At 38.1% G+C, this 12,052-nt stretch overlaps 1 protein-coding gene across 3 annotated transcripts in view; it reads left to right on the top strand.

Moving 5' to 3' along the window:
- cdin1 (CDAN1 interacting nuclease 1) overlaps positions 1–12,052 on the top strand; it is a 67,757-nt gene that overhangs the window by 23,264 nt on the left and 32,441 nt on the right. For all 3 annotated transcript variants that reach the window (XM_032547921.1, XM_032547920.1, XM_032547922.1), the window contains exons 7-11: positions 6,242–6,321; positions 6,697–6,746; positions 8,435–8,502; positions 10,091–10,156; positions 10,487–10,592. In XM_032547921.1, coding sequence (XP_032403812.1) covers positions 6,242–6,321; positions 6,697–6,746; positions 8,435–8,502; positions 10,091–10,156; positions 10,487–10,592 — 370 coding nt within the window. The remainder of the gene's footprint in view (positions 1–6,241; positions 6,322–6,696; positions 6,747–8,434; positions 8,503–10,090; positions 10,157–10,486; positions 10,593–12,052) is intronic.

Below are 12,052 nucleotides of genomic sequence, written 5' to 3'. Positions count from 1 at the left end.
TCTGTGTTGTTACTTCTGCTATTTTTATCATCAGTTCTATGAGACACAAACAAATGACAAATTTATACTTCACAATATCATCAAACATTGTCATTTTTGTGTATGGCTTAAACGAACAGTAGCACTACCAAATGTATGTTGTGAAGAAGCATAGCATACATGAATAACTTTCAGAGCAATATTTATGAGGGTTTACACTGTGTGAACTGATAGTGTTTTTGGCCAGAAAGAATACATTTTAATATTTTTATCATCAGTTGTGTTGTCATAGTAATAAATATCAGGATATATTGTGGTACAATTTTAATAATATATTTAGGTATAGGAATATAATAAGTAAACCATTAAGCAGAATGATGACAGAAAATCTTTTCAACATTATGATCTTTATATCTTGTCTCAGCTTACTTTGTTTTGTGTAACAAAAATACCCCATCAACCACATTATTGACATTGTATTTCTGCATTTGTAGAAACCCTTAAGTCACCAGCAGACAAACTGGGGGAGCTCATGCTCTCCTTTTTTCCCTCCTGCTATCTTTCCATCTTTCTTTCTATTCCTTTTTTGACAGGAGCTGATGTGCCTTTGGATTTAGACTTTTTTTTTTCTTTTTTTTGAGGAGGCAATTTTGCGAGCTATTTGACCTTTTCCATTTTCCCAAGGCCCAGTTCCAGATTAGATTGCTACTCCATGTTTTGTAACTATGTGATTCGGCTGCCTTTAAGATTTATTGTCACATTCCTTTACAGAAGCCTTGTACGCAGCATTATAAATGTCCCGTGTTTGATGTTAACACTGTGAGAATGTTAGTGTCTGCCATGATCTTTTTAGTTCCTTGACAGAATTCATAATGGCTCCAGTGTTTTGCTGATAAAAACACACCGAGTACTGAATATTGCACACCCGCTTTATCCAGTAAAAATCTCTTAGCGTTCACCATGATTGTTATTGTTCTTCGAGTGCACCTCTCCTTTCTTCTCTCTCGCACTCCTCCGCTGTGGGGAGCTGGTGTTTGTGTAATTGCAGCCTTTTTTCAAATAATGAGAGCAAGGGCTCTTCATTAGTGAGAATGGGAAGCGGTCGGCACAAATGCAACTCTGTGTGGATGCGCTCGTGTGTGAGCGAGGGAGGTAAGCAGCACCATGGCACTTCACTTGACAAGTATACTAATTACTCCTTTTCAGTATAGGAGCTCCAGTCAGCCTTTGCCACAGTCTAATGGCCTGACCTGGGAAGCCTCTCTTCTTTTCACAGCCTCCCCAGGTCTAATATTACTACAACTGCACACGCGCGCACACACATACATTGAAAAGTAAAGTTTCATCTCACTGCTATCAAGCAGAATCAGGTGGAAGGAGATCAGTTCTGCCCCAGTAACCTCTTCAGGGACTGGGTTCCTCCTGTACAGGAGAATACTACCTCATATTATCATCTAACACCCACACACCACCAGTTAAAAAAAAATAAAAAGCATGTTTTTTTTCCTCCTTCCTGCGCATCTCTGACTCTCTTCCTCCTTCCAATCTTCAGGGCTTTTTTTCAGTGCAGGAGGATAAATTTAAAAGGAGTAAATTGGAAAATCAAATGAGGGCTTTAGGCAGCCGCAGAGATTTGCGGAGCTGTCGGCCAGCGTTGGAGAGCCTCATCCATCATGTCCCACAAGTAGTCAATTCCTCTAGTATCTGTAAATGTTTTCAGATATTAGCCAATTTATATGCTCCGAGATTCATCATGGAAAATCAGCTTCAGCGGCGCACATTATCAGAACCTGTCTCTCCCCTTGCTCCATGAAGTTTGATGAACGAGCGCCCCTCCACAGCTCAGTGGGTTGTGCTTGGAGGGGGCTGGAAGGAGGGAGAGGGGGGAATATAACGAACATGGGTAGCTGCCCCCCACCCACCCCGCCCGACGGAAAGAAGTGGGTTTTTTAATTAATAAACAAACTTCCAGAGGAGCTCATCAGTGTCGAGGGCAATAAGAACTGCCATCCGTTACTGTTTATCAGGGTCCTCCCTCAACAAATGTTGCTATTTAATGAGGTTTCCCTATGTTTCATTATTTATTTATTTTTAGATTTCCAGATAATGACTTTCTCCAGAAAAGAAGTTTGCACATAAGTAGTCTGTGAAATCTAACATCATTGTTGTGTGACTCTTACCTTGCAGTGTGTGGCTTATCTTGCTTTGGAGTTGCATATGACAACAGACTTGTGATTTGTTTACACTGGTTGTTTTCTTTAGCAAATCCCAATGGAGGCGTAGCATTTCACATCTATTATTCTCCTCTCCTCTGTTCTTTTCCTGCTCAGATGTTGACGGTGTGATACCGTGCCTTAGTAAGAATTTATACCAACATGGGACAATTACAGTAAATTTGGTGAATGTTTACAAGGTGCAAAGTTGTGCTGCAGGGCTTTGTTCTCTGTGCCTGGTGTTCCTGAGATTATCCTTTTCTTATTTTCCTGCACATTTTTTATGCACATGTTTGAAAAGGAATGAGTGTGTGTGTGTGTATATATAGTAGTAGAGAGGAGCTCCGGGTGTCATGGAGGTGTGCCGCTGTGCGAGGCGGGGGCGTCTTTAATAAATGTATGCTGATGTCGGAGGCTGCAACGATGCGAAGGATGCGAAGGGCCCTGTTGTTATTTACTGCTGTGTTTGTGCGCAGCAGCAAATCCCCGGCCTGCAAATGGCATTACAGCCTGTGATGAATGAGCATTAGGGTAAACTCATTTTAAAAGCATCCTGATTTATTAGCAGCCTGGCCTTCCATTTTCATCAGGTCAATGCTTGGCTGAAATTCCACAATGTCAGCGCCAAGGTCACTTATTAATTGCTATTTTTAACCCCGTCGCTCAAAAAAAAAAAGAAAAAAAAAGAGTTACGAATCACTTATTGTGGCCATCAATGAAAAATACCAAAGAGCTATAAAGACACGAGATCTAGAAGTCTAGTTGTAGATGTGTGTAGGCGTTATGTGAGAGACCAAAATGTGGCGGTGGTCAACCTCCAATTATGAGTGCTGGTAAGACAAGAGCTGTAATGGCCTAGGTTTGCCTTCAGGGAGGTTTATTACACGCTACTGTTTTGCAGAAGCAGCGTCAAATCTATAAAACGACCATTAGGAAGAGGGGGAAAAAAATCAATCAAAATGCCATTAAAGTGGAATAAGTTGCCAATATTGCTGATGTGGTTGCAGGTCCTTTGATTTTCCTTCAGATTATTAGGCACAGTCGAGTAGTGACTTTGTTAAGGGAAACCAGTGTTGTTGGGGAGTAATATGTCTCCTAGCTTCATAAAGTTTGCTGCCTCATATTTCCCACGTTATTGATTATCCATTATCATTTGTCAAGAGGTGTCCTAACTCAAGGGGAAAATATAACCCTCTTTTTTCACCGCGGCCTGCACTGCACACGAGCGCGGTATGGATCTGAGTGTGAAGGTACCAATCTCTGAGAAAAATGAGCAGCGAAATAAAGCACAGCCCCTGTGCCTTGCAGCTCTAAGAGGGGACTGTGGGGCTATGAGGTGGGTTGGTGGAGCATCGTGGCTGGAAGAGATAGAAAACAGGTTGCAATAGGAAGAAAAAAAAAAGATAAAGCTTTGGCAGGAAAATGGAGAGACAAAGACTCAGATGAAACAGAAGAGAGATGTGCTAAATAGGCTTTGTTCTCATTCCTCCCTCCATACTTTTTATTTGAAGGAAGGGATCACATCTGTCTTTGTTCACTCTGTGGGGGGTGCTAACGATACACCCAGCTCACCAGTCAAAACGATGCACGGTTTTGAACTCATGAGAACAAGATGAGGCTTTAGCAATAATTTGGGTAAAATTAAGAACCTACTTTTTGGGGGAGCCCAGAGGTTACAAGATCTAACAGTTTCAAGGAATATGTAATGTGTGTAGAATATTCTAGCCACGGTTATGCTCTTATATTAGAGATGGCTATCGTATTACTTATAATCACAGTGGGAAATATATTGTAAGAACTAATCATCCTGTGTCTATAACAATTAACTTCAATAGAATATGTTTGCAAACTCACCCAAAAAACTTATGGTAAGTCTGGGATTGTTACCTGTCCTGATCAAACTTCCTCATTACTTAGATAAATGTTAAAATAAAGTATGATAGAACGTAGCTACTGTGCATTGTTTAGCAGCACAGTTGCACAACTGAACATAAATGGTGTCATGAAGTAGACTTTTTGATGATCGATGAGGTTTTTATTTTGTTTTGTTGTTTTAGTGTAAGTAGTGATGGATTTGTTTTGCCAATAATTTGGCAATGATAAATTAGTTTTTATCATCGCTTTTGTTGTAATCACAACAAATGGCACAACATAAATAAAAAAAAAAATCCTTATTGTGCAGCTCTGTCATATACTGGGTATTTTTTGTGTCTTACTATTAAGGTATTTGGTCAATCAAATACCTTAATAGTATTTGATTAGTCAAATACTATTAAGTATTTGATTTTATACTATCAAATGTACTATCAGATTTTAGAGTAGAGAGGACTAGATTAAATTCAGACTCAATAAAACAGCTAAATGGCCTATTAAACTGGAAACTATGAAACAGATGGCGACTGTAGCCTTGTTAGTAGGTAACAGTTGGCCAGTCTTGGTATCGTCACTCTGCTTAGAAATGATTTGTATGGCATATATGATGCCATACAAATGAGTCAAAAGTGGTTGAGGCTTCTTCACTGCTCACTGCCAAATGCTCACAGCCAGCTAGCAGCAAAATCTTTAGTTGATGTTAGATTGATTTCCTGTTTGACTTCAAAATAAGAGTCTCAAACATAGGTACAAGCTGTCAAGCTTAAAGCAATCGCCTTCATATGTAGGGATCATAATAAAAGTTGAGATTTACTTAAAAAAAAAAATAGTGTGACACCATTTGGATAGCAGTTTACAAAAAATGACTTGCTATGACCCCCTGTTCATTTGTCGTAAAAACTGATGGCAAAAATGACTTGACATTGGTTAGTTATGTACCATTTTTTATTTATTTTTTAGCACACTAAATAATTATACAATTTACTTCTTTTTTACCATAACATTTTAAGCGCATTTATGGTGTTTTCATTTCTCCGGCGGATCCGGAGAATCTCTACCGTACTGGTGCCTACACCATCCATGCCTGAAATGTGAATAGAAACATCCCATCACATTGTCTGCAATACTGCACATCTGTCAGATTCCTCCATAGATATATCACTGAAATGGCACGCCTCAGCCGTTTCGTCACACAATGATACAATCCATTTAATTCAAATCTTTTTAAGAAGTGATTTAAGGAATTTTTTAGCATTTGCTTCTAGCACCAAGTCAATCCAGCATGTTCTCTTTTCCTGATTTATAATGTTAGTCAAGCAAGAATGGGATGAAAGATGCAGAATACTGCACGTTCATAACAAAGATAAACTACATGAAGCGGCTGTGCTGTGGACTGAAACATTTATCTACGGAAAATCTGCATGAGCTTTCTAATAGACAAGGGGAGATATACGACACGAACTGTATACATTGTGTTCAGGCTGCTTTTGCAGTCTGTATTTGCACAGTGTGATGGAATATGGACTTTTTCTTTTCTCTACTTAAGGCAACAATGAGAGTTTTTCTTTTTCTTTTTTTTTTTGCCAGTGTATTTTGTGATGCAATAGATTGGATAAAGATGCAAAAATAATTTTTTCTTTGCTGATACAGATTTAAAGTTTTCTAACCAATTTTGTCAGATTTTGCTTTTTTTTTTTGTTTGTTTTGTGTTTTTTTGAATTTATAAGATGACAAATGTCCTGTTGATCCCTTGGGCATAGTTCGTAGTCCTTGGCAAATGAAGGATTTTAAAAATAATCACAATTTAAGATAGATCAAAAAATACATCAAAGTACATTTAGTTGATGCATGTGTTAATAGATTGAAAATGGTGGTAGTTTTGAATTTTCTTTGGCACTGCTGGCCTTGTTATTCATGGTGATCAGACAGGAATGTCAAAAGTTGAACCATGCACGACGAGGTCATGAAACGGTGGCCTTTGTAAATGGGACCTCTGCACAACCACTACATCACTCAGCTCCACTGAAGAAATCCGTTTTTGACAAAAAAAAATGTGTTGATTTCTGAGATATGACCTAAGGAAATTGAGATTTAGATCTCCGACCAATTCTTTGGTGCATCTCTAATGAAGAGTTATGTTTATTTTCTCCTAATTATCCTTCTCATCTTGATTTCAGCTTCCAAAACTGTTTTAAACAGCATGCTGAAGGAGCCGTCACTAATTCAGGACCACATTCTTGCAAATAACATCTACCAAGTAAGGATTGTACATTTCTCCAACAAATAATAATAAATTAGTTTTATTCATCTTAATTTAAAGAATACATATTTGTAATCTTTAAATTAAGTACATATATGTTTGTTGCCCCATTATTTAACCAACGCTTCGCTCATAAACCAGGAGGTTTTAAAGGATACTTCTGCACCTGCCTGACACATGCCATCAGTTGTTGATGTTTTCTGATGAAGTCACTTGGCAGCCAGCGGTCATATGTGCCAATCTGCCAGCATCTACTTTATTTTATTTTCCCTCTCTTCTCAGCACTGTATGGGCTTTCCTTACTTCCCTTATACCAGCACTTTTTTTTTTCTTTCTTTTGGTGTGTCGTAATATTTTTCCCCTCTTTTTCAGTGCACAATAAATGACTGCTGTTATGGACCGCTGGTAGACTGCATCAAACAGTATCCTATCCCATAAAATTTTAAGCTTGAAATTGACGAGGAGCTATTGAAAAGGGATGAGATGTGTCTGGCTTCACTTGACATAAAAGTTCTGCTTCGCAGAGTGAAGCGTTTCATCCTGTCTGCTATCCTACTCTCACCAATCCGAGGGCTCGAAGGCAATAGAGGGAAGACTAAGAGGAGTGGATAGGTTGATATAAATGCATCTTCATGTGAATTCAGGAGAGGAGACCGAATATTCTCTGATGCAAAAAAAAAAAAGTCAGAAATACCTATGTAAAGATATAAATTCGGAATATTTTTTGCTGTCCTTGGCAACACTGTAAACACCTGTGCCGACTAGCAGGACGCTGACTTTGCCCCTAGCGTAAGAGAGCCCAGATTTTTTGTGGGGAACCAGCTGGGTAGCACACCAAATATTTCCTGGGGGAGGAGACTTATTTGAATGATTGTAAATGTGTATGCATGTGTTGTTGTCTCTCTCCAGGCTTTCTTGAGTGCAGTGGTGCTCGGTTGTTCTGTTCACAGCCAGTCAAGCCTGTCCCGCGCCGCCCACCTCCTCTTCCTCCCCCTCTTTTTACCATTCTGTGGTCGTCCTCTCATTGTCAGCTCAAAATCTGCTACTCTGACGCGTAGTTCATAATCAACGCCCCACAGTTGTACGCATTCAAGGAATGCTAGCTATACATAACCATGAGAGGAAGAATTCTTTTATGCATGTGTGCATAACCTCTTTTTTGCTATGAAAGTGTAATCCTATTAGAAAATGCCTTTGTCCTTCTAAATAATAACTATTCATATGTGGCATTAGGCTAAACACAAGATTTTGCTCTGTGGCACAAACCGTTGCTCATTTTAATTCAAAATGGCATTTATTTAGAAATGCATTATTTAAAGTAGGTTCTGCAAAAATGCACAGAGGACATGCAGTGATCAATACACTCTATATTTTCTCAAAATAACATTTGTTTTGTTTTGTGCATTAAAGGAAAGCACTACCAAGTTTTCTTGAGAAAACACATTTAATTCACCTGAAACCCTGCTGATGGTCTTTGTTGTCCTGGTTGGAAGTGGCTTTCACTTTGCATTTTTCTTACCAGCTTTATAGCTGCTTAGTGAAGACAGTTTTTTTTTACCTTGTCGTATTACTTTGTGTTTTTTTTTGTTTTTTTTTCATTATGATGGTGAAATAAATTTCTTGCAACATAACACAAAGAAATACACAAAAAGTCTAATTTGGTAAGTTTGTGTTCAGCATTTTTTGCTATTCTCTTCGGTACTAAATAGAACATGGAAAGTGAATAAAGTATCTTTCTGTCTTTCTGAAAATAACTAATCTTATTAAGTAAATTTAAAAGACAACAATCATTGCAATGCAACACAAACTGTACCTGACCAATACTCTTCTTTTATTCAGATCAGTATGACCATCAGTGGTGTTGACTTGAGGAGAAACTCAAGTCAACAACTGGAGCTTGCCTATATAAACACGGCTTAATTTGACAAAATGCTGATGAGCTAGAAATGTGTAACTCTGTCTTAAATCGGCAAACTTATTTAGTATCATAAAATTATAGGCTGATTTGTTTAAGGAATGAAGTTATCAGATCTAACTTCTTTTAATTTTTTTATATTTAAGTAAAAATGCTTTTGTTGCTCTATGTTGAAATCCTTGACACTGTTCTCAGCGCTGTCGGCCAGGAGCACGAGGTGCTACTCCGTGACAAGCTGATGGAGAGAAACCTTTCTTTCCTGGGTGAGTCAGTTTTCCAACTTCTGATCACATTTTTAACTTTAGTTTTTCAGTTCTTGTCTTTGGGTAAACACTGTAATGTAGTTTATGGTATAACCTATGTCAAAATGTTCTTGATTTTTACACAATTAGTTGTCATGTTAGGTGGCTGGTAAATAAAAATCCAGAAAGCCATTGGTTCACTACTACAGTATAGTTCAATTTAAACAGAAAATGTTTTTGTCATCCATTTGACTGCCACAGTTTTGCCATTATTTTATGTGTAGACAAGTAAGTTGTAGCTCACCATTTTTGTTTTCTTGCAGAAAGCATTTTGTTGTTGTTTTGATCCCAAATTTGCTCTTAGTAAGTTGAATATTACCTGAATCTTTCTTTAAGGTGTGCTTCATCCAGGAACTGACATGTTTGGAAATTATTTTTAAATCTCTCTTAGCACAAGAGGGTCAAACAAACATCTTACCATAAAGAAGTAATTTCTTTGCAGAGGGGTTGATGAATGTTGACACAACTGTCTTACTCTCACTGTATTTTATAAGTAGTTAAAAAATGTAGAGTGGAATTTTCAACTCTCCCTCCCTCCCATCACTCCAAGGTCAGATAAATGATGAAACATAAGTCATTCCCTCCGTCATTGAGACCATATCATTTATTTGGAAAGCTGACCTTTCTCCAGGGCAGCACAGAGGACTGTTCTAACACAGAGTTCGAGGGGCATGGGGGCCAGCGAAACACCCTCACCCCCCATCTGATAAATGGATTGGAAATAAGCTCCCCAACAGCAGCGATGGCCCATTAATTTTAATCAAAGCTGATGTAAAAAGTTGATCACATCCACATGAGAATATCAACAGCTCAGTGTGTGTGAGTAGAGGTTCCAATCCTGTGACACACACACACACACACACACACACACACGTTTACAACTGCAGCACTGCATTCAGGGTGCCCCTCTGTACCACAGGCCTCTGGCAGCCCTTACTGACCTCTCTCGGCTATCTTCCTTCACCCTTGGCTGATGATGCTACCTTCTCGCCGCCACCCTCCATCTCTCCTCAATTCCTTTCCATGCCCCATTAGTTGAGCTTGGCTGGAGACAAAGAGGCAGGCCCTTGGAACTGAATGACCTGGTCAGCCTGAGATTTAATGGAGAAATCAGGTGTTGTAGATATAATGACCAAAGCACACCAGAAGTCAAGGACAATGGCTGCGGCTTGCACAGTCAGGGGTCAAGCTTACGGAGGGTGTAATGTCAAAGTCGTCCTCCTGCAGTATATTTTCTAGAGAAAAGCCAAACTGCAACCTGAAGGGAAAGGTTTGTAATTAAACATGACATGTTTTACTGCGAACACTGCAAATATGTGACATAACCCGATAATTGGTTTACTGAACTTCTTGTCCTCTGCTATAGTGTTTTCCGTTACTTTTATTATAGGAATTTTACAAGTATATTAATGAGAATGGTTTGGGATATTTTCATAAACATGGTTTGGAAACATACTTATAGTAGAAATTAAGGTAGGGATAGTGAATAGAAAATATATTTCAAATATATTTTCTATATTATGAAAATTGTTCATTTTATTTGTTGTAGATGAAAACCAGCTGAGAACTATGGGCTACGACAAAACACCAGATATCATCTTAGAGGTTCCTGTAGGTTAGTATTACAAAAACTGGTTTGCGAATTTCAGGTTTTTATTTGGTCAAAGTCATGCTTATTCAAATTAATGCTTGTGCACTTTACACACAAATTCTTGATTTGTTTTTTTAATTAAAAGGTGAATTTCCCTTTATTGTATTTACAGCAGACTGAATATTCATTCATTACACTTATTCATTTAGGTTTTAAATGAATAGATGAATTACTGAAATAAAGATTTTCCCTGCAATTGTAGCTTAACATCTCGCGCCTATTTTATTTTTTACTTTTGGATTCTTTTACGAATCAACATTTATTTGACAATCTAATCTGTTTTTATTTGAAAAGCTGTGGAAGGTCACATCATACATTGGATTGAGAGCAAAGCATCTTTCGGAGACGATCACAGCCATCGAACATATCTCAATGAGCAGTTCTGGAGCTACTGGAACAGGTCAGCCACCCCTTTTGTTTTATCTGAATAAAAGAGATGATTTGCTGCCATAATTTTCTCTGCTTCTTCTTTTCTATAACCACAAACCCACCACTAACTTTGCAGTGTTGTAAAAGCTGCTCATATCTCTATCCAACAACCCTCACCACTTCCTCCTTGGTATGGCCCACTTTTACCACAGAATTCCTCATGGTTCATCTGTGAATTGCAATGCTTCCACATCAACTCCTGTTATTAGAGCATTTTACAGCCTGAATGGTCTGTGAGTTCGATTGTTTTGCAGAAGGCAGACATTGTGTTGGAAGGAAAGCTAGGAAGTGGGTGATTAATGCATTACATCTGTTGTCATGAGAACTTTTGGACAGGAACAAGCTTTTGTGGTCTGACCGTTGTAGAAACTGAGGTGAGTTTCTGAATAAATTGCTGGAATGGTTATTTCATTCCTACTTGAAAAACTAAGATTGATATATATTCTTTTCCTCCTGTGAATATGTGCTGTCTAAAACAAGTGTAGAAACCATCAAAACTATTTATTTGGATTCTTATTACAAAGCTACAACAGCGGTATAAGTTGGATTTGTCAATCAGTTCCTTTCAAATGTGTTAGTATAGAAAAGAATATTTATTTAATATTCATGTCAGCTGTGTACAGAATGTCTTCCAAACGGATATAATGAGAGACTTGTGTAATAGCAAACAGACTCGTTGGAGTGGCTGTTCTCGTCCATGCCTTATTTGGCTCTGGGTTCCACTTCCTCACTCAAGCACTGATCCCAATCAGCTGTGATGGCCATCTGACATTTAGTGACATGGTGGTGGAGTGCCAGGAGGGGCCTTTCCTCGGCACTGTGTCCAAAAAGCGAACAGAGACGAGCTGTCTTTGTATGTTTTTGGCTCTTGTGTAGTTCCACATTAGGATCACATTTCTGGATGGATTAAGGGGAAAAAAAAAGTCTGACCAAAAAAACTGTTTAAGGACTTTCAAATGGGCTGAAAACTAGTGAGGTCAATATGAAGTGTGCTATTAAGCTGTGGGATTTAGCTAGTATGATATGTATTCTTCTTTGTTGTAGAAGCAATGAAAAATATTTTTTATTTTATTAAAGACAACACCTCACTCGTCTATCGTTACCATTTTGTCACTCCCTTCTTTCACTTTGTTCCTATAAAAAGAACATTTCATTCCCTTGTACTTGAACTATTGCGAAATAGTTTTTTCTTTCTTTTGAATGATTGTGACTAACGAGATTAGTCATAAAAATGTTTAAATCTCTTAATATTGTTTTAAAAACACTTTGTTTCACCCATATTTCTGTGTCTGTTGGTCATGCCTATTGTTTTCAGTAATCCCTATGAAATATGATGGATCATAACCACTTATGAAACCACAAGGTCATATAATCCCTTTTGTTTACAGTAGACCAGGAGTAAATTATGTAAAATTACTGTTGTTGATTGTC

This window comes from Xiphophorus hellerii, chromosome 19, assembly GCF_003331165.1.
Source record: "Xiphophorus hellerii strain 12219 chromosome 19, Xiphophorus_hellerii-4.1, whole genome shotgun sequence".
Lineage (NCBI taxonomy): Eukaryota > Metazoa > Chordata > Actinopteri > Cyprinodontiformes > Poeciliidae > Xiphophorus > Xiphophorus hellerii.
Note: the sequence above shows the minus strand (reverse complement) of the source record. Positions and strands in the feature narration are given on the sequence as shown.